This window comes from Nicotiana tabacum, chromosome 21 (genome assembly GCF_000715075.1).
Source record: "Nicotiana tabacum cultivar K326 chromosome 21, ASM71507v2, whole genome shotgun sequence".
In the NCBI taxonomy this organism is placed as follows: Eukaryota; Viridiplantae; Streptophyta; class Magnoliopsida; order Solanales; family Solanaceae; genus Nicotiana; species Nicotiana tabacum.
Window position 1 is genome coordinate 25,979,326 of NC_134100.1, and position 25,266 is coordinate 26,004,591.

The 25,266-nt window shown below is 36.2% G+C and overlaps 3 protein-coding genes across 3 annotated transcripts; 2 read left to right on the forward strand and 1 right to left on the reverse strand.

Annotated features, from left to right (window-relative positions):
- The first annotated feature begins 363 nt into the window (after positions 1–363).
- LOC107791638 (uncharacterized) lies at positions 364–7,097 on the forward strand. The gene is made up of 5 exons (XM_075242141.1): positions 364–1,548; positions 2,155–2,619; positions 2,710–3,789; positions 4,512–4,608; positions 5,247–7,097. Exons 1-5 carry the CDS (start codon positions 484–486, stop codon positions 6,218–6,220), a joined length of 3,681 nt encoding a protein of 1,226 aa, XP_075098242.1. The 5' UTR covers positions 364–483; the 3' UTR covers positions 6,221–7,097.
- A 2,100-nt stretch (positions 7,098–9,197) lies between these two features.
- Positions 9,198–13,567, forward strand: LOC107817209 (mitochondrial outer membrane protein porin 2-like). Its single transcript, XM_016642999.2, has 6 exons — positions 9,198–9,410; positions 9,509–9,576; positions 12,272–12,382; positions 12,460–12,546; positions 12,647–12,855; positions 12,954–13,567. The coding sequence occupies exons 1-6, from the start codon at positions 9,362–9,364 to the stop codon at positions 13,258–13,260; spliced, it is 831 nt and encodes a 276-aa protein (XP_016498485.1). The 5' UTR covers positions 9,198–9,361; the 3' UTR covers positions 13,261–13,567.
- A 5,388-nt stretch (positions 13,568–18,955) lies between these two features.
- LOC107817208 (large ribosomal subunit protein uL24z) lies at positions 18,956–19,681 on the reverse strand. The gene has a single exon (XM_016642998.2). The coding sequence runs from the start codon at positions 19,581–19,583 to the stop codon at positions 19,143–19,145; it is 441 nt and encodes a 146-aa protein (XP_016498484.1). The 5' UTR covers positions 19,584–19,681; the 3' UTR covers positions 18,956–19,142.
- Positions 19,682–25,266: the final 5,585 nt, after the last annotated feature.

Below are 25,266 nucleotides of genomic sequence, written 5' to 3' on the forward strand. Positions count from 1 at the left end.
AGAGTATTTTAGTAAACTTTCAATTACAGTACGATACGATACAGTCAAACCAAATAGCAAAATGTTATTTAACAACAACAAACAATACAACCTATCCAACATTGTATTCACAAAACGATACAATGCAATACGATACAATACAATACAATACGATACAATACAATACATTATAAAACGATGGATAACAATGATCCAAACATAGTGTTACATATTTAGAACTATGGAGTTAGAACAAAAGTATAATAATAATAATAATAATAATAATAATAATAATAATAATAATAATAATAATAATAATAATAATAATAATAATAATAATAATTGTTGCAGCGCCAATTGCAAATTTCAAATTCGAACCTCACTGTCAACGTCTCCCATTTCCTCTATCTCTCTCTCTCTCGCAAGAAAGAACTCATCTACACCAGTAAATAACCACTAACAAGAAGTGCACCGGAAAAATTTCAAGATCTTGCATCACTTTCAATGGAGAAAAGACTTCGTTCTTCGCTCAAAACCTCAGCGCAAGAATTCCTCTCGTCAACGGCAAAATTAGGGTTTAATAAATCCATTAAATCCTCACTCAAAACCCTAATTCACACCCTCACTTCTTCGTCAGATCTCACTACTACTCTTCCTCTCGCCCTCCACCACTCAATCTCGCAGTCTATCAGGAAATACAAAACCCTAACTGATTCTAACTCTACCGACGATGCCGTTTTATCTCCTCAAACGCCGCCGACGAAACGGCTCCGTCGATCTGCGCGGAACAAGAGGAACGACGAAGAAGAAAACGAAGATAAAACGCAATTGCTCGTTGAAAATCTTCGTATTTATGCTTACATTTCGTTTTTATGTGTTTCTCATCCAAAAAAGGCCTTTTCTGATTCTGATTTATTGCCGGCGGTTCGAGAGTTACATGATAATTTGATTTTATTTGAGTCTGATTCTGTTTTGTTATCTGAAATTGCTAATTTATGTGAAGAGTGGTGGAAGGAGGATTTATGTGGGAAAGAAACCCTAATTTCTCAGTCATTGCCGTTTCTGTTGTCGAGGGCGTTGACGTTGAAGAAGAAAGTGTATGTGCATAGGGTTTATATGCTAAGAGAGGCGTTTACGTTGCTGGATTTCGAGGATGAGAGTATCGAGGATTTGAAGCATTTGATGATGCGTTGTGTGATTTCGCCTCTGTTTTTGAAGACGGAGGATGGGAAGAAATTTATCGCGTTTACATTTGGTTTGAGTGTGCAGGTTCTGAAAGAGGCATTGGCTATGCTTAAATCGCAGATCCCATTTGGGCGTAAGTCTGTGTTGGAGGCATATGGAGAGGTTCTTTTTCGGGCGTGGCAGGCAGCCGAAGGGCTGTCTAAGGATGAGATTGAGAACAACTTCTTGCAGGGGTTGATAGATAGCTGTATACATGCAAGTTCAGGGGAGCTTGCGGTGTCTATTAGAAGAGTTTTAGGGGGTTTTGTTAATCAGAGAACTACAGAGGGTGTTGAGAAGCTCCTTTTTCGTCTTGCCGAGCCCGTCATTTTCCGATCCTTGCAGGTACTGGTTATAGTTTAACTTCCCTATGACACCGTAAAACTTGTGTACCGTACTCGACTATTAACTTATCCGAATGATCCTAGATTTCCACTTGAAAAGTTTTCAGCTCTATGATTGCATTTTAGAGTATTCAGATGTAAGATGCCGTGCACCATTCATTCACGAGTTTCATTGGGTTTGAGTTTTGTAAAATGAAAACTTTGCCAGAATGCATTTAACTTTATGTATTTCTAATTTCTTAGTGGGATTGAAGCGCTTAATTGACAATTGCTGTCTTGTTTTCCAAAGAATTGCCATTTTCAAAGGTTTCAAATTGTATCCTTTGTTTCTTTGTTTGGCCTTTGCCCTTTAGGATCCAGTCACTTGAAATTTTAGTTCAATAATATCTAAAGAAACTACCGACGGTGCTGCTCATTATTTAGTTTCTTCTCCCAATATGCTAATTCTTTGATGCTTAATGTATTACCAGTGGGATGGATTAGAAAATTCGTAGCATATCTTGAGCTATACTAGTATTTTTCTTTTGACAGTCCAACTTTTTTATCCAGCACAAAGTTTTATGCCTATGAATAATTGAGACTCATAATACAACTGCTTTTCTGGTAGGTTGCAAACTCAAATGTCCGACAAAATTCATTGCACTTATTTCTTGACCTATTCCCTCTTGAAGATCCTGATGCGACAAAGGAGGGGAAAGACACACTCCTAGATAAACAGTTCTTTCTGCTGGACAAATTACTAATGGATGAGTGCCCTGATGTGCGGGCTGTAGCAGTTGAAGGTTGTTGCCGCATTCTTCATTTGTTTTGGGAAATTATCCCTTCACCAACAATCACTAAAACTCTTACCAAAATCTTTGATCATATGATACACGATGAATGCACTGAGGTTAGGTTGTCAACAGTAAATGCTATGATATACCTACTTGGAAACCCCCATTCTCACGAGGTCCTTAAAGTGCTTTTACCTAGAATGGGCAATTTGATTCTTGATACTTCTCCTCCAGTTCGTGCTGCAGTTGTAGATCTCCTTCTCACTTTAACTGATTTAAGAAATTTTCAGTTTCACAAGGTATGGTCTGAACTTTATAACCTAAAACATACACAAGCCCCGGATAATTGAAGTTTTCTACGTAAGTCAATTTAACTTTTTGTTATGCAGGTTGTGCATATAGACCTTTTGTTGTCTACACTTGCAAATGACCAACCAATGATTGGTCAAAAAATCACTAAGCTTCTCCTTCCTTCATACTTCCCCTCAAAAGTAAACCTGAGAGAAGCATGTAAGCGATGTGTCACACTTATAAAAAGGTGTCCTTTGGCTGGTGCAAGGTTCTGTGAATTTGCTGTGTCGGAAGGAATCTCGCTACAGTCATGGATAGAACTTTTGAAAATTCTTATCAGTTTGGTTGTATCACCTGGCAAGCTGGAGGAGGAGCAGATTGATGGTTCAATTATTGCAGCCTCCCACCTCTGTATCTATCTTGTACGTGATGGATCTTATCACACTAAACTTAAAGAGGAATTGTCTGGTGAAAGACTCAAGCGATTGTTTGGTGTTGCAACCTCAGCATGTGCCCAGGCCTCTGTCTGTAACATTATTTCAAGTATCTGTCCAGATGCAGTTGATGACCTTTTCGATGAATGCATGGCCTTGGTAACAAATTGCGGAGATTTATCCAATTCCTTAGAAAAGCAAGCTGAGGTGAGGTCTGTCCACAAGATGATGCTATCTTGCAGTTGGTTTGACGAGATGCTTGAAATTCTAGCTAGGCTTCTGCAAAGAACTGCCTCCCAATGCCACAAAAGATTTGGAACAGAACTGGTAAAATTCAGTGTTCCGTCAACTAAACGGGGGAATACTAAATCCTCCATCAAGCGCTCCTCTAAATCAAAGCATGTGAAGGAGAAAAAGATGTTCGGTAAGGTTAAATGTAGCTTCAAGGAAGAGTATGAAATCACTGTAGGAGTGGCTTGGCAGATAAAGGACCTCCTTTTATCTGAAAATACAAGAAATGCTATTCTATGCAGTGGAAGCTTAGAGACTATATTCCTTTCTTTGAAGGCCATATCTGAAGTTAGCATTCTACAATGTACACGATGTGATTATATGAGCTTGTCACCAATTTTGGCATACACAGCTCTTGCTTTTCACATGTCTTTTCAGGACAACAACTTAAGGGGAGACAAAAATGTCAATAAGAAGAAGCGTAGAACGGAATCTACTAATGAAGCATCAGAGGCGAGTTGTGCTTTTCTGTTGCTCTCTGCTTCAATGAAACTTTTAATAGATATGGTTCAAGAAATTAAAATCAGTATTTGCTCTTTTCTTTCCATTATTCTTTTATTCAGTACATAGTTCCATCTTGTGTTTCGTCTGTATTAAAGGGGTTCATATAATTGTACTGGGGCTTAAAGGATAAGTGGCACTGACTTTTTGCAGCATAAGTAATAGAGTAGATATTATTAGTTGGTGTTCAGATATATGCGTCAGATCTCATATTTATGTTTCTATCAGCATTTCAATGAACTGTTTCTGGATGCAAAAATGTCCCTGTTTCAGTTATAGTTGATCACTTTCAGATTTAAGGTTTTCACTTAAGCTATCTATGCAGCATATTATTAATATTTTGAGAGTTAAAATATTGCTTTGAGTAATTGAACCGAAATATCATATTAATGCATAACTTCATTTATAGAATGCAATTCATGTTTATTGAGATTGTTTTGTTTCAAAGTTTTCTTCTTGGAGAAAGTCTTTCTGCGTAAGGTCAAAATATCTGTTGATTAGTTCATTACATACAACATTAGCAAGTTTATATTTCTTGCTCCATGTCCTTTGTTCATGAGAAAATCTATACTTAACACATAGAAATAACTTAACCTTACCTTTACATGTTGGTGATTTGATCTTCACACTTCTTTACTGGAAATGTTCGTCATATGCTTCGTTTGATCTTCCAGGAAACGGCATTGGAACTGACAATGGATCATCTTCTTGGCTGCACAAAGAAGCTATTCAGGATATCATCTAGTGAATTATCTGACCTTGGCGGTGATGGTTAGCTTTTCCTTTCCCCCTAGTTTTCGTGAGATGCAATTCAAAATAGAGTTTTTCTTTTTGTGCATGGGGCTTAGAATGTGATGAATAAATCTTCTGATATATTTGGTCTTGAAATTTTGTATATCTTTTGATCTCTCAATAATGTGTGCTTGTAGTTGTCAAAGCTGCCATTGGACCTTGATTATTACAATATATTTGGTGAACTTATTGGTGAATATTACATTAGGCTTAGTTTATGATAAAGAGTTTGAGTTGTCTTGTTTGATTTAGATAACCTCTATGGTAGGAAAGTCCCAATACTACAAAATGTTCGTAGTGTTTCTTAGTCCCACTATGATGTTCTTAGTGGACCAACATTCAGACTCTTACATTGGCCTTTCAGTATGCTAAAACTCTTAGCTTTCCTCAGATCAGAATGTGGCCCTGCATGAACATTTTAGTCTTAAACCACCTTATTTGCAAAATTGCTGTAGAACTTCAAATGTTATGTCTAAATTAACAATCCTTTTGGTAGTTTATTCTTTTATCCTCTTTTGGCCTATGCATGAACTGAATTGATCTTTGTATACAACATGTACCCAGGATCTGATTTTATGCATGAACTGAATTGATATTTTTATACAACATGTACCCAGGATCTGATTTTGCTAAACAACAGAGGACATTAAATGTGGTCAAGATGCTAACTGCAGTGCTGAAGTTCATTGCTGATGCTCTTACGATGGATCTTGTCCATAAAAGCCAGGAGGAATGCCTATCTTTTACTCTGGAATACATTAAATTTATCATCTCAAGTTTGAGGAAACATTCTGGTGAGGAGCTGCAATTTACGGAAGACATGTTGAAAGAGATATATCTCTGTCTGAAGAGTTCCTTCACATATGTAGCCAAGTTGGTGAATGTAGTGCTCAAGAGTTTTTCTGAAGCGTCACAACCCTTATTGGGAGCTTTTGACATCGCCAATGAACTGTTAAACCTCTACGTTTCGATTGAAGAGTACTTGGGCTATGGATATGCAGTTCGTCTTTTTCCTGCAGTCAAACCATGGGTTCCTGATTTAATTCTGGCATTAGGATCTTTAAACCTGATGAAGCAGATTCCTGTAGGCAAATCTGGTTCTTTTAATCCAAAAGATGATCTTCCATTATGGGTATCCACATTAGCAAGGACAGAGCTGGCTGAACAACAAGATATAAGTTCTGATGAGGAGCCTGATAGAATTTCTCAGATGGAGGGCTTCAAGACATTCAAGAAACTTGTAAACGTAATGGTTCAGCTGTTGAGAGCTAACCATAATGTGCTGGATGCAGTTGGGCTGACTTTATTGAACAATTTGCTGGTTGGGCTGAAAAGCAAGAATTTTGATATTGTGTTGGGGCTCTTGCATTTTGTGTGTGTTAAGCTAGTCAGACATGAGGAAAGAGAGTGGAAGGAACTTACATCAATGTTGACATCCCTCCGGCAGATCTACCCTCAACTGGAGTTGGAAACAGAATCATGTGACGGTGAGGATGCAAGGCAGGTGTTACAGAGTGCAAGGGCATTGGTTGAACCTGTTTGGAAATGTTATTTATCTGATGATGGGAGGAATTCCTTTGAAGAAGAGTAGGTTGCTTTCTCATCTTAAACACGACTTGTGGAAACTTCTTGCAACCGTGGGACATGAGAGCAATGGATGAGTGGACATTGGGCAACGGACAGTGGTCAGGCTGATAAAGGGAGAGCTTGATAGCTTTTTGAACAGCAGTACTGGATTTTGGTGTAAATCAACCAGATATATGTATATATGGATGTATTTATTCAGCTTGTGACAACACTAAAGCTATCAGCCTACTTGTCTCTGCCAAGACGAACATACTAACACAGCACCTCTTGAAGATTGCCGATGCAGGAATCATATCGTACATAAAGCGAGGGAAAATGTGCAGACCAATTAGCATGTTGCAAATCGGTCAAATTCAACCGGATGGGTTGTTTTTACCTTCAAGTGCGGTTGCCTGTGAGCCATTTGATATTTAGCTGATGCTGCGCTTTTGTCCATATTATGCGCTGGTAGAATTTGAGTGTTGCTTTTCCAGCAGATGGAAGGCAAAAAGAGCATTAAACGTATTTGCAAAAATGGTCACTGAAGCTGGATCATGTTACCAAAATGTCACAGGTTAAAGTATTTAGCTCATTGAGGCCTTACTATCTTGTGCAAGGTCAAAAAGGAAATGAGTAGCAAGATGAAGAGCTCATTGAAACTCTTTAGTTTGTGTCTTTATAAAAGGACGTTTATGTCTACTGCCATGGCTATTTTCACATTAGCTGATAACTTAGGGGTCGTTTGGTTGGAATACAATTTATACCGGTATAAGTTATGTCTGTATAAGTTATATTGGGATAACTTATGCTGGGATTGTTGTTTATTCATTGTTTGGTATGTTGTATTAAGAATGACAATTGCATAATTTCTAAGAAGAAGGTATAAGTTATACCGGTGCTAATTACTCTACCTTCTATAAGGTATAAGTTATCCCAGTGTTAAAATTAACACCAGGATAACTTATACCTGATTTGCTAACCAAACAGAGTATTAAGATGGTATTAAATTTTTATACCACCTTTATACCTTCTTATACCTCATACCAAACGACCCCTTAGGGTGTGTTTGGTATGAAGGAAAACTTTTCCGTAAAATGTTTTTCAATTTTCCATGTTTGGTTGGCTTAAATGTTTTCCAAACATTTTCCTCATCAATTTATTTCCCTCCACTTGGAGTAAATCTAAAATTCTTTTTCAACCTTCCCCACTCTATTTCCCATCTCCACCAACCCCACCCTACTCCCACTCTCCACACCCACCCTGAATAGAAATATTATTAAGAGTACTTTCTTTTCATGTTGTATATACAGTACTTTCTTTTTTGTTTCAACAAAAGGAGTAGTTTGTTTTCCTAATGTAAAAAAGTTATTTCTTCCATTTCAACAAAAAAGTACTTTCTTTTCATGATGTATAAAACATATTTTCTTTTCAAGATGTAGAAAAAATATTTTCTTTCAATTCAACAAAATGAGTACTTTCTTTTATGTTGTAGAAGGAGTAGGGTTGGGCATAATTTGGTAAATACCGAATTACCGTACCGAAACCAAAAATTTTGGTATTTGTATACGGTGTTTTGGTATTTGGTATGATATTTGGTTTAAGTTTTTAAAAAATTGGTATTAGGTATGGTATTTGGTATTTTAAAATAAAATATCGAAATACCGATACCATACCGAAATATATATTATATTACACAAAACACATATTATCAATTATAACATAAATAAAAAAAATCTAAAATTTTACTTTCCTTTATTCTCAAAGTTCATCAATTAACTCTAAACAAGTAACAAGACATTTCTAATGATCAAATATTATTTTATGTACAATTTTCTCTATTTGGGTCGATATTTGCTAGTTTTGGGCAAAACTTTTGTCAACAAACATTTTTAGTTTTGTATTTTTGAGTACTTTAATTAAGAATATTGGAGTGTATGGCTCTATGCACTAGTTAGTATTCCAACCGAATAAACCGAAACCGAAAGGAGAAAAACCGAACCATACCGAATTTAATTAGGTACGGTATTGGTATAGGATTTTAAGAAACCGAATACCGAAAATACCAAACCGAAATGTCTAAATACCGTACCGATCGACGAACACCCTAGTTTATTTTTCAATAAAAAGAATATTTTCTTTTTAGTTATGGAGAACAAATTTCAACATTATTTTTGCGTTAAAAAGTAAAGCAGCACATTAGTTTCTTTGGATTTTTAAAAGAATAATTAAATTCTTGAAGAAAATAGAGTAGTGAAAATGTTGGGTATCTGGATTTGGGGGGGGGGGGGGGAGGTGAGGGGTGAAGCACAGAAAACATGGGGATTTGAGGAGAGTAGCATACAAATTTATTTTTCTAAAAAATAAAATATGTTCCACTCTTTAACCAAACACTAGAAAATATTTTTCGGAAAAATATTTTCACTTACCAACCAAACTAGAGAAAATAAGTGATAAAACCATTCATTTTTCAGGAAAATATTTTCTATTTTCCATGGAAAAAATTTTCCTTCGTACAAACACACCCTTAGTGTAACATTTCTTTTTCAATTCACATAAACTTAGTTAAAACATGTGTATAAAAATACACAGTTGAGGGTTTTGTGCTACATTTAAGAACCACAAAGTAGTGCGGTATATGTTTTCGCTTATATAACACTATTATTATTCGGAGAGTCAAACATATCTCTCTTTAATTACAATTTTTTATTTAGTACAATATCAATTATATAGTTTTTTAAATAATATGGTCTGACCCTTCTTTGTACCCTGCGCATAACAAGAGTTTAGTGCATCAGACTGCCATTTTAATTTTTTAAATATAATTTTATTCAAAATGATGTTTGAATTGAAATTGAAAATTAAAATATTCAACTCTTTTATTCCAAACACCTCTATTTCTTTTGAAACGGAGGAAGTAGTATTTATTCATTTTAATTTAATAAACAAAAGAAATAAATTACGAAATCCTAAAAAATGACATGGACGGTCAATAGTTGATGTTGGCGAGCATAACGGGTCACGTTTCTTGCGCTCATCAGCCTGTTTTCTTGGCCACCACGAAAACCCAAGCCTCAATATTTTGTTGCGCTTTGTCCTCCTCAATTCCATTTCGCTACACCAATATTCTCTCTCTAGACTTGAATTTTCACTTTGCAGTGAAAGAAAGATGAGCAAAGGACCTGGACTATTCTCTGATATTGGCAAAAAGGCCAAAGGTAACTGTTTTTTTCTTTCATTTTTATTGCCATGTTTGTATTAAAATAATGAAGCTGGTGAATAATGAAGTCAAATGTTGTGTTGTTTTAATTGATAGATCTACTGACGAAGGACTATATCTCTGATCAAAAGTTGTCTATTTCCACTTACAGTGACACAGGAGTGGTATGAGTTCTCGTTCAATTTTGAGCGCTATTTGTTTTTTTTATTTTCTTCCTATTTGCATTTTTAATTCTAGTATTTCTCTTAGTTTCCATGTCCTTTTGGAGTTTTATTCGCCTTTATTGAGTCGAGTGCTTTTTAATGCTTTGATTTGCCGTTGAAGCATTTTTTTCTAGATTCAAGGCTTTTGCTCCTTTTTATTAAGCAGCGAATTTCTGTTTCAGATGTGTAAATATTAGTCTCTTAATCTCTGATTTTGTTTATGAATTAATTGAGCTATTATGAGAAAACAGTTGTACATTAATTTAATGTCAGAGCTTTGGTTTACATCAGCATCTATTTTGTTCTGTCTCGTTGTGTTATTTCCCTGCTTTTGGTACTGATATTGCCAAAAGATAAGTCATTATGCCATATCATAATTGGTATAAGTACAAAGCGTTGTATATTCTGCACTTAAACTCAGTAAAGAAAAAACAATATCAGGAAATGCTGTTTAGCAAGACTAGCAAAATCAATCTCCTTCACCAGGAAACCAGAGGCGGATACAGGATTTGAACATTGTAGGTTCGAGTTCGAGATTCTACCACACTGCATTTCATTTACTGGTTCGGAATCTACTATTTGTATTTATTTAGTAGATTTCATTTACTGGGTTCGGAATCTACTATTTGTTCATTTGTACTATTTGTACTCATCTGAACCCATAAGTAATGAGCTAGATCTGCCCCTGCAGGAAACTGATCTAGGAGAGACGTGTCTGTCAAAATGAATTGAATTCTAGTTTCCTGTTCTGGTGAGGATATCACTGATTCTATCAAAGAGGAGCAGTTCTCCATCTGATTAGAGACAGATTGATTAGATATATACTATACCTTTGAATCTGAATTATCTAAGCTTCGATCGTTCTCTTTGATTCACCTCGAGAAATGATCACACTTCATCTCAATGTCAGGTCTCAACATTTCTATTCATTTGTTGGAATTAGTTTTGACTAGTGGTGGCAAAATGGATTAAAAAACAATAGTTATTCACCCATATTATCTACTAAAAAATAGGTTAAATAATGAACTTTTTAGAAACAGGTCAAATATGGATAGGAGCCATATGATCCATTTAGAAAAGGGATAACCAATGGATAACTAATAAGTTTAACTTTTACATTTGTAAAGACTCAAATTGAGAGTTCCTCAAGTTTGGGAGACTAAGAAATCTCCCAAAAGTGATCATATTCAAGAAGCCATGAATAATATGGATATTCATATTATCCACCGGTTAACCCATTTTTTATCCGCATTAAATATAAGTCGGGCCGGATAATTTTTCTGTTTCTGCATTACCCATTTTCAACCCGCTTATATCCAACCCGACCTGCCCATTTGCCACCCCTAGCTTTGACGTTACATAGGATGCTTTTCTCGTCACTTTTGGTGAATCAAGCAGCTAATACTCACTGTACACTTAAAACTTGTAAAAGCGGAGAGTTAGATCATTGTTTTGTGCCATATGTTGGAACAATAAACTTGGCAACGATTTTCAACTTTTCATTCACTAAACTTCACATGCCGGAAGCATTAACAAGTTAATGCTGTTTAACTTCAAAACTGAAACAAAGAGCTCGAAAACTTTGATGTGTTTTTTGCTCGATGTTTAGTCGTCCTTGTTTGAAGAGACACAGAATATTTTGAATCTTCTCTTCATTGTTTATTTACCATATCTATGTTGGGTACATTAGTGTTAAGATTGCTCTTGCATGTCCTAGCAAAATCACTCTCCATCACCCAGAAACTGATCTTGGGAGAGACGGTTCTGTCAAAATGAATTGAATTCTAGTTTCTTGTTTTTGGAGGACACCACTAATTCTATCAAAGTTTAGCGATTCTCAATTCAATTACAGACAGATTATTAGATTCATGCTGTATCTTTGAATCTGAATCATATCTTTGTTTCTCATCTTCATTGCTTATCTGTAATATCTTTGCTGGGTGCATTTGCATTAATGATTGAAGTTAAACTCATTCGTTTGTGTTTCTAAGAGGAACTGACATTTTGTGGGAATGTGTTGAAGTCATCCAATTTGACTTGCGTACATGGAGAAATTGTGGATTTATATAAGATCTTTTTTTTATCAGTAATTAAGTATACATTTATATAAAATTTTTCTTGATAATCAAAAAATCCCAGATTTTTCCTGATAACCGGGAAATCCCCTGTGGGTTAGCTGCCCAAATCCCAGGTTGTCTATATGTTCAAAACTCAGGGGAATATGGGCCTGACCTCTATCCATCTCCCCCTTAAATACCATGCTTGGGTTAGCGACAAGGTTTGGAGTCCTGCCATGCGCCCTACGACATGTCCGTGCAGTTTCTTGAAAAACATGATCTTGAAATATTGGGCAAATTCCTGCTAAAAAATTAACAAGTAAAGATACTGCAAGAAACATATGGAAGAAGCTTCTCCATTAAAGACATGATGATTTTTTAAAGTGCAAATGCCTTAATAAGTGTTTTGTCGTTAGGTTCATGCCTTATGTTTGATTGACCTGTTACGTTATTTTCCATAACATTCTTTTTTACTTTGTTATGCCTTATAAAGTTTCAGCTCCTTTTCTTAATGTGCAAAAGCTTTCTTCTAATTAAGTTCTTATATCACTAGATCTATGGCAATTGAATTTCATCTCTAATAGGCCTTTTTAATGTAGGCCCTTACATCAACTACAGTGAAGAAAGGAGGGCTCTCAACTGGAGATGTAGCAGCTCAGTACAAATATAAGAACACTTTGATTGATGTGAAAGTTGATACAGGATCAAACGTGGGTTGCTTACACCTTGGTCTTCTTAATCACGTCTGTTTTTGTTGGATATCCTTCACATTTCTATCTCCCTGCAGATCTTGACAACTCTTACTTTAACTGACATTGTCCCATCAACAAAAACCATTGCCTCTATGAAATTCCCTGACTACAGTTCTGGCAAGGTAAGATCTTTTCATCTGTTTTCGGCTCATGGCTTTGGTCCATTGCTGAAAATGATAAGAGTTTCCCCTTCTCTAAACTTGCCTTTGCTTTCTTTTGCAGCTAGAGGCTCAGTATTTTCACCATCATGCAACTGTCACCACAGCTGTTGCTCTGAAGCAATCCCCTGCAGTTGATCTTTCAATCACACTTGGTACTCCAACTTTTTCTCTTGGTGCAGAGGCGGGTTATGAGACTGCAACTGGTAAACTGACAAAGTATACTGCTGGTATTAGCGTGAGAAAACCAGATTCCTGTGCTGCTATAATCTTGTAAGTTTCAATGTTAAAAGTCTCTTAACTTCTGCAATTCGAAAGCAGAAATGACAAAAAGATCAGAGTTTTTGATACTTGTTCTTTTCTGGCCTCAGAGGGGACAAAGGGGACACAATTAAGGCATCATACATACATCATCTTGATGCATTGAAGAGGACTGCTGCTGTAGGTGAAATCACTAGGAGGTTCTCCACAAATGAGAACACATTTACAGTTGGAGGGTCCTATGCTGTTGATAACCTGACAATTTTGAAACTCAAACTCAATAATCATGGAAATTTGGGGGCTCTCTTGCAGCATGAGGTGATTCCAAAGTCGTTACTGACCATTTCTAGTGAGTTTGACACCAAGGCCCTGGATAAGACTCCCAGGTTTGGCGTGGCCCTAGCTCTTAAGCCTTGATAGCATTTTCGTAGCCTGCATCCTTGAACTCACACTGAGGAAATTTTTGGAGTATCACGTGAAGGAGGCACTCAATAAGTAGTTCAAACACATTTTTTTTTTCCAGAATGGATCAACTGCGAATGGTGGTTTCCAAAGTTGGACCAACCTGTGGAATTTCACTGTTTTCTATTGTCTTTCTCCTACTTTCCCCTGTTTTGAGAAAGTCTACAAAAGCAATTTTTCATGGCAAATCTAGAACTTGGTAGTTTTAACCTGTGTAAGAGTTTTCTCTCTCTTTTATCTGGGCGATGCAATAGTTATCTAATTGCAGCAATTGCTTTAATTAACCCCCTTGGTTATCTAAAAACTAGTACATTTATCCGCGCTTCTCGCGGTAAGTTAGTGAATTAAGAAAAGAAAATTTTAATAACACAAATTTAGATAGAAGAGATAAAATATTTATTTGCTTGGAGACAAAACTTTTTTCCTCTACTAACAGAAAGTATAAAGAAAGAAAAAAAAAATGAATTATCCTGTAAGTTGATCCATAGAAATCGATCAAAAGGAAAAGAAAATTATTTTTCTTTTGGATTGAATGCTGCTCCTATCAAGGAATATATGTCAGATCCTATTTTGATATTATTTGCTTTCACTGAGCCATGTTATATATTTACTATTATTTAGCCAAGGTTTTAGGTAAGATGAACTGTGGCCTTCTTGATGCACTATGATATATGGTATAATCTCAAATATCTCGCTTCAAAGGTTACTAAGGTTATTTTAATCCTATTATCAAAAGAGAAAAGGAAATCATTTTGTTTAAATCAAGTGAAACAACAACAACAATAACAATAAAAAAGAAAAACAACACTTATAACTATGATATTATAAGTATTTAAATCAGAAAATCACCGGAGAATTGCTTATCATGAATACCATAATTAGAGGACTGACATAAATTAATAAAATACTTCTAGTTCAATCACTTTAGTCGTCAAATTTTACGATAAGTTAGGAAATGTAATAGAGATTTTCTTTTAAATCTTGGATCAATGCTCTCATATTCATACGGGTGAGTAGACATGAAGCATACCAAACAAACAACAACAATAACAACAAACCCAGTTTGATCCCAATATGTGGGGTCTGGGGAGGGTAATCTGTACGCAGACCTTACCCCTACCTAATGCAGGTAGAGAGGATGTTTCCAATAGACCCTCGGCAAGAAGGGCAAGAAGAGGAAGAGGGAAGCAAGGAAGGAAAAAGATGGAAGAGAAAAAGGGGAGATAAAGGATAAGTAGTATCAAATAATAGCAAGGGAATACAATACCTAAGGCGAACAAAATCACATATCGTAACAAAAATCTAAGAATATGAAGGGACATGCACGCTACTAAGCCTATCGGTAAACACTATAAACTACCTACTAACCTTCTACCTTAATCCTCGACCTCCACACCCTCCTATCAAGGTTCATGTCCTCAGTGAGCTGAAGCAGCGCCATGTCCTGCCTAATCACTTCTCCCCAGTACTTCTTAGGCCTACCTCGACCCCTTCTCAAACTCTCCATGGCCAACCTCTCACACCTCCAGACAGGGGAATCAATGCTTCTTCTACTAACATGTCTGAACCATCTCAATCGCAATTCCCGCATCTTGTCCTCCACGGAGGCTACTCCCACTCTGTCCCGGATAACTTCATTCTTAATCCTATCTCGCCTGGTACACCCACACATCCATCTCAACATCCTCATCTCTGCTACTCTCATCTTCTGCACGTGGGAGTTCTTGACTGGCCAACACTCAGCCTCATACAGCATAGCAGGTCGAACCACCACTCGATAAAACTTACACTTAAGTCTTAACGGCACAGTCCTATCACATAGGACACCAGAAGCGAGCCTCCACTTCATCCATTCCGCTTCGATGTGATGTGTGACATCTTCGTCAATCTCCCCGTCACCCTGTATAATAGACCCGAGATACCAAACAAATACAAAAATAATATATTTCAATAAAAATTGTGACATGAACTAATGTTATTGGCATTACTACCAGAATGATAAGTTCTACAAAGATTTTTTTATAATGAAGTATGAGAATTGGTCTTTGAGAAGCACATCTAACATTCGTTTAAGTTGACCTCTTCCTGAATGCTCAACAATTGAAGTGCATAATTAACATACCATATGTTGTGCCGTGTAAGAGAAAAAGCATCACATTGAGTCCGAAACCTAAATAATGGTATTTTGGACTCAAAATTCCTTTATACAGTTAAAAAAAGTTACATTTCTAACTAAAATGCAGTATTATACTGGCGTTTTAGTTTATCGAAAAGTTAGCCGTTAAAGGAAAACGTTGTATAATATTGCATTTTAATTAATAATTCATTTTTTTAATGTAAAACGCAGTATAATACTATGTTTTATTAAAACGTTGTACATAACGAAAAATTATTGTCAGGCGACTAAAAAAATAACTATCATATATTATTAAGAAAATTCTCCCGTAAAAATATGTTAATAGATGATATGTTTATCAATTTTTTTAATTTTTACTAACTATATATTTACTTATAAAAAATATAACAAAGTAAGAGTGAAATAATATCCATGTAAGAAAAAAATCCGACAAAACCGAACCAATCCAAACCGATATAATTGGTTTAGTTTGGTTTTGATAAAAATCGAACTAACCCGGTCCATGTACACCGTACTCCTAGTTATAGTCATAAAACATTTTATGCCTACATTTTATGTCATTGTTCTGGTATCTATTGAATTCCCCTTATGTACACAGTGGAAGCTTTAGCATATTTGGAGAATGAAAATTTTGTATTACAGACTTTACAGTGAATATTTCCAATGAAAAACACATTTTGCTCGCACCAAACCCTCTACAATTTATATTGATGAAAAGAGAAAAAAAAGTAAAATGCAGAAAGAGGGATGAAGCGTGAGTGCCATGAGAAAGAGAGCGTACATAGCCATGCCACGGTATGTAGTGAGTCTTCGATTTTAATTAATCTTCCAGACATAAATGAGAAGGTGGCTAGAAGGCTTTATAGCCAATGAACATACACCTTCGTTCATTTTGTCAAAAGAAGATTAAAAAATGAACAGTCACTTCTCTTCATTAGTAGAGAAAATGAAACGGTGGATAAACACATTATAGACAATGAGCAGTTACTTTTTTATTTTCTGGAATTAGTTAAACTTGAAAATTAGAGTAAATAGCAAAAAAATGTGATAAAAGATAAATGATTTTCCTAATCATATAGAGTGCCATGTCACCTGCCTTAAGCCCCTGTATTATATAAATATATAGATATGTGTGCTTCGTTTTGCATTGGACTTTCAGGCAGTTTTGCTATAATTTTTCCATGACTGACGAGTATGACCAATTTGATTTTGCCTGCTGAGAATGCACTCCTGGATGGTTTAAACCAAATCTGGTGGAAATTGAAGTACATCCAAAATTGAGTTACTTTTTTTTAGATCGAAAAAAGGTTGAGTTACTTTTCTGATAAATTGTTCCTCCGGTCTTTTAGATTTCTAGCGACGAAGCATAACACAAATGACATTGCTTTCAAAGTCGTAGTGTATCTAACCATATTCCTCGTACTGTCATTTATTTTTGGGATAGCTCGTCGTAGGGAGCAATTAGAACTTGGTCAGATCAAGGTCAGCAGGAGATTAGGAGCCATTTGTGTACTTTCTCTAATCAGACAACAGTCGTAGTGTCTAATCAAGATTACCAACAAAAACTAAGAGAATACTGATTAGTTAAAATCTTATGGTTCGGAAAAAGAGACCCCATTGCTCAGTTCCTAATAATAAGATTATGTTATTGAACAAAGGTTTTAGCCGAATTGGATAATAAGCAACACGAACAATTGTGCTCGTGACAATGGACCAGAAAGGCTGAATATATTTGTAATCTCCTAAGTGAAAAGCATTGTGAAATTGATAATCTTTGACAGGCGCCCTTATCCAAACATACAGCTTTTGTGGTCTTTTAAGTCGTTCAATAGCAATCTCACTTGATAATAGTTGTGACACAAAAACCAGTAAGAATCATTTGGTAACAGCATCTACATTCTCAAACAATTAAACCTTCCACGAGGTAAACGACTGTAACTCAAAAACCTTGCACCAGAACAACGAATCACGTCCAATCTAACGGAGACTACACAAAATGCACAACTGGCGGACAGTGTGATGTTGATACAGCTCTGGGATGATAAACAGGGAAACTAATTTGAGAGATGCATGCTCCATTTTCTATCAAAAAACTAATTTAACTTGAGCAAATAACATATGACAGCAGTTTCTAAAAATACCTTAAATGGTATTCATATTTCGTGCCAGGTCAAATGAGATGACATCCATCAAAGGTTTCCCTATAACAGACTAGCTCCTGCAACTTGGAGAGACCTCCGCAAGGATACTCGTGGGAACCTGTCCTCTAATCTCTAGCCGGAATAAAATAAAATAAAAAACTCTTGTGGAAAACAAAGTAGCTCATCACTCGAGTGGAACATCACTTCTTCCTCTACGAAGCAACTATGTCTACTGGTTCTGGAACCAGACCTAAGAGACTCAGAGACCTTAGCGCAGACTAGACTCACTTTTCCAGTTTACAAGTTCATTGGACGAAAGGCTAAGCTGTCATGGATAAAATTAAAGGCTAACTATTGTCAATCCCGACTAATCATTTAATATCAGAAAAGAAATGTAACTTCCGAAGCAACCTAAACCAACTCTTCAAATTTTCGGGTCCATTGGAACAAATGCTGCTCAGTTATGGTCAGTCAAACTAAGGGCTGAATGTTTTGTCACTTCACGGACCCAGAAGATAACAAAGAAGATGAAAGATTGCTATTTCAAAAACAGGATGTAAAAACATAAAGGTGGAAAAAGAATAATAGTTCCTCCTTTATACATCTCCTCTTTTCTATTTGTGTTCCTCGCCACCTTTCAAGTCAAAGATACACTCATCAACCCTCTCTTCCTAAGTGTTTATTCACTTACTGCCAAAGGCAGAACATTCCAGTAAACCCGAGATACAAGCCTCCTAATGGATTCAACAGCTACACGTCAATCCCAAACTAGTTAGGGTCATCTATGAATCCTCTGTATCTATTCCCTCTATTTTGGTGATCCTCCTAATAGATAAGAGGTAAAAGTTAAAACAATAGACACAACAGTGTAAATTAACATCTCCTACGCTGTGGGAACTGGTAAGTGAACGAGAAAGAAGTTCACAATGCTTAATCAATTGGCTCAACATACAGTTCCTCAACAGAGGACACAGGCCGAGGATGACTCTAACAAGTACATACGAAGAATACTACATATGAGACAATCATTGCGGATATCAAATCCACCAATTTAGGTTTATGAATCGTTTGCATTCTTAATTACGTCCAGACTACATATCTAGACCCTCAGAGTAAACCATTAACACACGATTGCATACACCTCGACTATTTCACAGGTACCGAGTAATACTGTCCAACAAGTTTTTAGTCAGACGGGACAAAATCATCACCTAGTGTTTTTTAACTGGAATTTCAACGTGAAACCTCATAGTTCCTCCGTTTTATGCTAAACACAACGATTGTAACAACCTTCAGCAGTGAAATTTCCACATAGATAATCAAAGCACAAACTGGTTGAGCAATCATTCAAACACAGACAACAAAGGGAACAAACACACAAGTAAAAAGTTTAGCATTACCAACTTTCACCAGAATGCGATTACGACAAAAACCAAAAGTGCCCAACAGAATTAAAGATCCCAAAAATCCTAATAACACAAAACGTACTAAATTAGTAATATAACCTCTCGTTCAGCTGCCCAACATAACTCTACAGCAGAAACAAACAGGTGCAAAATTTAATCAACGGTCTGCATAATATCCTCAGTAGTGAACTTAGTACCCTTGTCTTTATCAGCAGCAGCACGTCCCTTAGCCTTACGATCAATCAAAGATTTACGGTCCTTATCAAGCCTGAGCTTAGTAATAACAGTCTTAGATGGGTGAATACCAACATTAACAGTGGATCCATTAACTTTCTCACGTGTTATACGCTCAATGTGAATCACCCATTTCTTGCGATAAACTTGGACAACTTTACCCTCACGCCCCTTGTATGTTCCTCGTACGACTTGAACCTCGTCGTCTTTTCTTACCGGCATAGACCTTACGTTGTACTTGGTGCGTAATTCGGAGGATAAGGGTGCGCTCATTAACACTCGGCGGACGCTTGATGGGGCCGTGAAGTGAGCCTTTCGGCTTTTCCGGCGGGAGGAGGATACTCTTGGATTGTACTTCATCTTTTGCAAAATCCGATTCAAACACACACACACTGCAAATGCGGCTGATGAAGAAGATTGATTTTAGGGTTTTAATGAAACTAGGGTATTTATTCCGGACTCTTCTATTGTTGGAGGCAACTGTATTGGGCCTTCATTTAGATGACTTCTTAATATTGTAAAAATTGCACGGGCTAGCCAGTTTGTTAGAAAAATAGTACTCCCTTCGTTTCATATTAGATGAGGTAATTTGACTCGGCACAGAGTTTAAGAAAAAAGAAAAAGACTTTTGAAACTTGTGGTTATCGCGCCCCCTTTTTTCTAAAAGCGAAATCGGGTTCATGACATTTGGGAGGACAACTCGTTCCCTCTTGGGAATTGGGTTTTTTTGAAGAGTCGCCACCTAATGATTAAAGTGCATTAGAACACTAAAGAAGAGTTCGAGTTGGAAAATCAGAGTTCGGGTAAGGGCTAGAAATTATCTCGAGGGGAAGGTGTTAGGCACTCCCCAAGATCCACTAGTGTGGTTCCCGGTCATGCTACAATCGTGACTTTGAATAACAAGTAAGCAAATAGAAGTCTCAAGTAGAAGGGGATTTTCACATAATATTGCAAGCAAGTTGAGAGTTTGGCGAAAGTAAAGAAAGCAGAAATTTTAAAGAAATAGTTTGAGAATAAAATAAACAAATAAAGAAAAGGGGGTCCTAGGTTTACAAATAATATGGATCACATCAATGCAATACCCGGTAATCACTCCTCAGAAGAGAGGTTACACGTGGTATTAGCGCACCGGTCATCATATCCATATCAACTCTTTCCCACCCCATTAAGGTATTAAGCGCAGAATAGTATCGTTACTTATTGCATGCTAGTACCCGCCCCAATCCTATCAGTCCCGGAGGCATTTGGGACTACTAGTCCTAAAGGGAAGGGAGATTTGGCTTTTCAGAGTTTTAAAAGGATAAAATTCTAGGGCGACAATCAAAACATATAAGGCAGGTATGGGAGAACACATAACAGTTTAAAGGGCTCAAACGGGCCTCCTCATTTAAAGAAACAAATTGTTTAGCATGACTTACAAATACTGGTTATGGTCTGAATTAAATTTAAAGCGTTAGGGAAGGCTGATTTATCACATATTTCTCAGATGAGAAGTCCGAATTAGGCCTCCATTGGTTGTAATTATCAAAGACTGATGCAGTTAATTAATTACCTAATGGCTTACCTAGGTGAAACCTATATGCATGATATCTAACGACGCTTACTCTGATTTTAAAGAGGGCTTACTAATTATATATATATAAATAAGATATGCAAATATTAAACGACATTACTACTGATTTTAGACTTACAAACAATTCAGATTCGGTTAATTACTCCTATAGGCATGCTTTCTAAGCGTCGTTGGTTTAAAACAATTATGAAAGTGCAGGAGTCCTATAGACATGGTATCTAGGATGCATTTTGTTATTTTTTTAACCTATAACTATTTGCCTAATGATGGAGGTATATGCGGAAGTGCATAAACCCTATAATTATGATTTCTATATGCAGAAGTGCAGAAAAAACCTACAGACAGGATTTCTATATGATATGCAGAAGTGCAGAAACTTATAGGCAGGATTTCTATATGATATGCAGAAGTGCAGAAACTTATAGGCGGGATTTCGATATGATATGCAGAAGTGCAGAAACTTATAGGCAAGATTTCTATATGATATGCAGAAGTGCAGAAACTTGTAGGCGGGATTTCTATATGATATGCAGAAGTGCAGAAACTTATAGGCAGGATTTCTAATGCAAAAGTGCAGAAACTATAGGCAGGATTTCTATATGAAATACATAAGTGCAGAACTTGTAAATAGTAACACCTATGAGCATGTTGTCTACCCTTTGCATACATAAATGACCCTCTCCTTTTTTACTTAGAACCCCTTAAAATATTACAGACCAGAATGAATCAAGAAAAGTAAAATTACATCAGAAATTTAAGCTATAACCAAGGAGCCTAATTCAGACTCAAGGTCTAACAATATGAGATGAACCAACTTTCAGGATCAGATTTCCAAAGCCTTTCCCTCATTTGAGATGTGTCAAAGTTCCCTAAGAGCCTCAAGTGGACTCCGGGCAATGCTTACACCCCAAATATATTGCAGACTTAAGCAAGTGCAGTGTGGAAGAGTCAGCCCTCAAATGTCCAAGTTCAGAGGGAACTCAAGGTCCCAAAGCAAGGCTCATAGGAGGGGGGGCAGAACTTAGAATCTAAGAGAGAGTGCAAGTGCATAGAGGGTATTTAGGGAAGGCCATGACAAACTGGTGGTCATGCCCAGCAATTAGGAGTGCTGGCATACCCCTGACCAGCCTGTTAGCCAAAGTTGGGAGTTAGGATCCATTGAGGATCAGGTTCAGACCTAAGCAGCAACTTGGATGCTGTCAGGCCATGAACCTTAACTCAAATACATAGAAGGGAGTGGGGGTATAGGGAGTTCATAACAAACAGCAGATGCAAAGAGAAAAAAAACAGTTTACATAGTTAACATTAATCACTAAACATGAACAGGAAAGTAAACAAGCTTGTAGAAACTGTAAATAAACACATAGGGGAGTGAGGCAGAAAAGTTAAGTTAGAACATACCAGTTTCGGGAAAAACAAACAAGTAAAAGCAGTCTTGAGAAAGCCAAGTTGCAAGCAAATAGTTCCAAAAGATTTCAGAAAGAGTAGAATGTTGTAAGAGTATTGAACTCAAAGCAGTATTGTAAGTATATAAGTAAGTCAAAAGTATTGAACTAAAGGCTCGAGGTATTCAACTCGAAGTAGTGGTGTAAAAGTATTGAATTGGAAGTGTGTTAAAAATGTAGAAGGGTAGTCCCTTTTATAGTGCAGAGAAGCAAGTAAGAAAGGTAAGAAAATAACTTGCAATCAATCACATAAGATTTCCCTTCAGTTAAGGGATTTGATTTCAAATGGGTAGAAGACATTTAAGGAAAGAAATTTTGATTAAAACCTTTTCAAAGTAGCACAAAAGGGGTAAATACATAGAAGTTTATTTAAGGAAAAGCTCAGTGGTACACGACTTAGGAAAAATAAGGAAAGGGAATCAATCAAACAACCACAGAAATCAAAGTTACAGGTTTAATCTCGAATGAACCAAGTCAGGAAAGGTAAAGAAGGTTCAATTAGAGAGAATTAGTAACAATCAGTCAAGACTCATTAAAAGGAATTCGAAATCAATCAATTAGTTGGTAAAGACCTTTTGAAAGAAGAGTTCCCATATATAAAGCACACAAACATGTGAATCAAGAAGTTATATAGAAGAGAGTTTACTCAAAGAGAGGTTCAAAATCATGAGCAAGAAAGGGTACAAGTCCAGTTTGCAGACTCACAATGAGTCTGAGGGTTCAGGATCCCAAAGCGGAACCCTAACTCGCACAAATTCAAAACTTCCAAGAAACCCCAAATCCTAGGGTTTCATAGAGATGAGAAAGCAAGTCATTAAAACAGGATCAGAAGCCTCTTTCAAAGACTTATGAGAAACAAACAGACATGATACAAAGAAAGAAAACTAATTTGAGGTCATAGAGAACATATTTGAGAAACTCGGAACTTAAACAAGTTCAGAAAAGAAGAGGTGATACAGACTTAAATTAAAACAGAGGAAACATGTTCAACAAGTACGCAAACAGAGTCTAATAGAGCAAAAAAAAAAACTCAACAATAAGCACTTATAGTAGAAGAGTAAGGGAAACATAACAAGGATTAACATGAGTAACATATATAGTAGAAAAAGAAGAGTAGGAGAACAGTACACGCGTAGTAAAAGAAGCCATACGAGCATAGCACAGACAAACACACATAAAGAAAGAATCAGAAAGATCTTTTTGAAAACTTTTTTCAGAAACGATTTTTGAAAAGAAAATTTGGGGTAAACACTTTAGAAGCCCAGTAGAACATGAACATACCATAGATCTAAGAAAATAAACAGATAAGAGCCTCGAACAACTTAGGGTTTCGGAGAAACCCTAGAAATGAGAAAGGCTTGGAAGAAAAACCAGATCTTGAGTCGAAGAGGTGAGGAATCAGGCTCCTGAGGCCTGAATGTGCCGGAGCATGACCGGAGAAGCTATAAAAATGAAGATTTGAGAAGATCTGGAAGCACCATCGAAGTTAGCCTTCAAAAACTCGAACACCCAAGGTATAATGATGGAGAGGGGTGAGTACAGACCGTCCATGGCCTGAGAAGCCATGGGTTTCGGTGAAAACATGGTGAAATAAGGTAGGAGGAGGCTAGGGTTTCGAAGAGCTGATGAGAGGATTTGAGAGCGTTTGGGATTCAAAGGCGGCGGGTCAGGTGAGAATGAGGGAGAATAGGGTAGGTCGTTTGGTTTAATTATGGAAGGGTGAGTTATAGCCGTTGATCTTATATGATCAACGGCCCAAGTTTAGGAGGGTAGATGGGAACTGGGTAAGGGTCATTTGGATCGGGGGTGTGGGTTTGGTCAAATTAAAAATTGGGACGGTCCAAATGGGTTAAGATTGGGTCAAATAATGGTTAAAATTGAAAGGTAAAAAGGTTGTATTTGAAATGGAATGAGGCTAGATGTTAAATAGCTAGTTTTCCCTTTTATTTTATAAAAATAGTAAAAAATAATTTTAAAAGCAAACTAAAAGTACTGAACCAATTAATAATATATAAATATTAATTTAAAAATACTGAAAATAATTTTACAATTGTAAAATGCTATTAATCTTAAAGTAGGCTAGAATTGCAATTATATGCAATTTAGCTTTAAAAATACCAAATAAAATTTGTAAAAATATGCAAAAATCACCTTAATTATATTTTGGTATAAATATGAGAATAAGATAAGTTATTCACCAAAATGATAATCTTGGGAATAATTATTGGTTTTTGTACTACTAAAGTGGACAGTAAATTGATTTTAAAATCTTAAAAATTAGGAAAAAATACCAAAACTCTTGGGCATGCTTATATATGTATGTACACGCTATTTTGAAAGTATTTTATATATAAAAATACATAGGGAAAAATTGGGTGTCAACAATGGTCTTAAAAGCTTAAGGGGTAAAAAATTTGTGGGGCCATGACATTTGTGTGGCTATAAAAGCTTTTCATTAAGGGTAAATGGGTAAAATGAAAGAGTTTAAAGTTGAATTATTTTCACATTTAGAAATGTGTCATTTATTTTGGAACAGACTAAAAAGGAAAGTACCTCATTTAATATGAAACGGAGGGAATAAGAGTTTGTAAAGTTATTAAGAAATAGTCATTATTTTACTGAAATAGAAAAAGTTCTATTATAATATGCTGGATTATGAAGCTCATGTAAATAGACTTCTAGCATATTATGTTGGAAATAGCACACGGAAAGTTCCAGCATAATATGCTAGATTATGGAGCTCCTTTGTATAAACTTCCAGCATATTATGTTGGAATTTCAGCACATTATGAAATTCAAGCATATTATGCTGGAATTTCATACGTAAAAAATTCGAGCTCCAGCATATTATGCTGGAATTTTTCCATATTTGTAAGGGTGTGTCTGTTCAAATTTTATCTTTACATAAAAAAGTGATAAAATTTTGATTACTTTTGAAATTGTGGCTATTTTTCAGTTACCAATTGTAAATCTGGCTATTTCTGATTTCCACCTCTCCCTTAATATTGGACTTACCCCGCTCAGA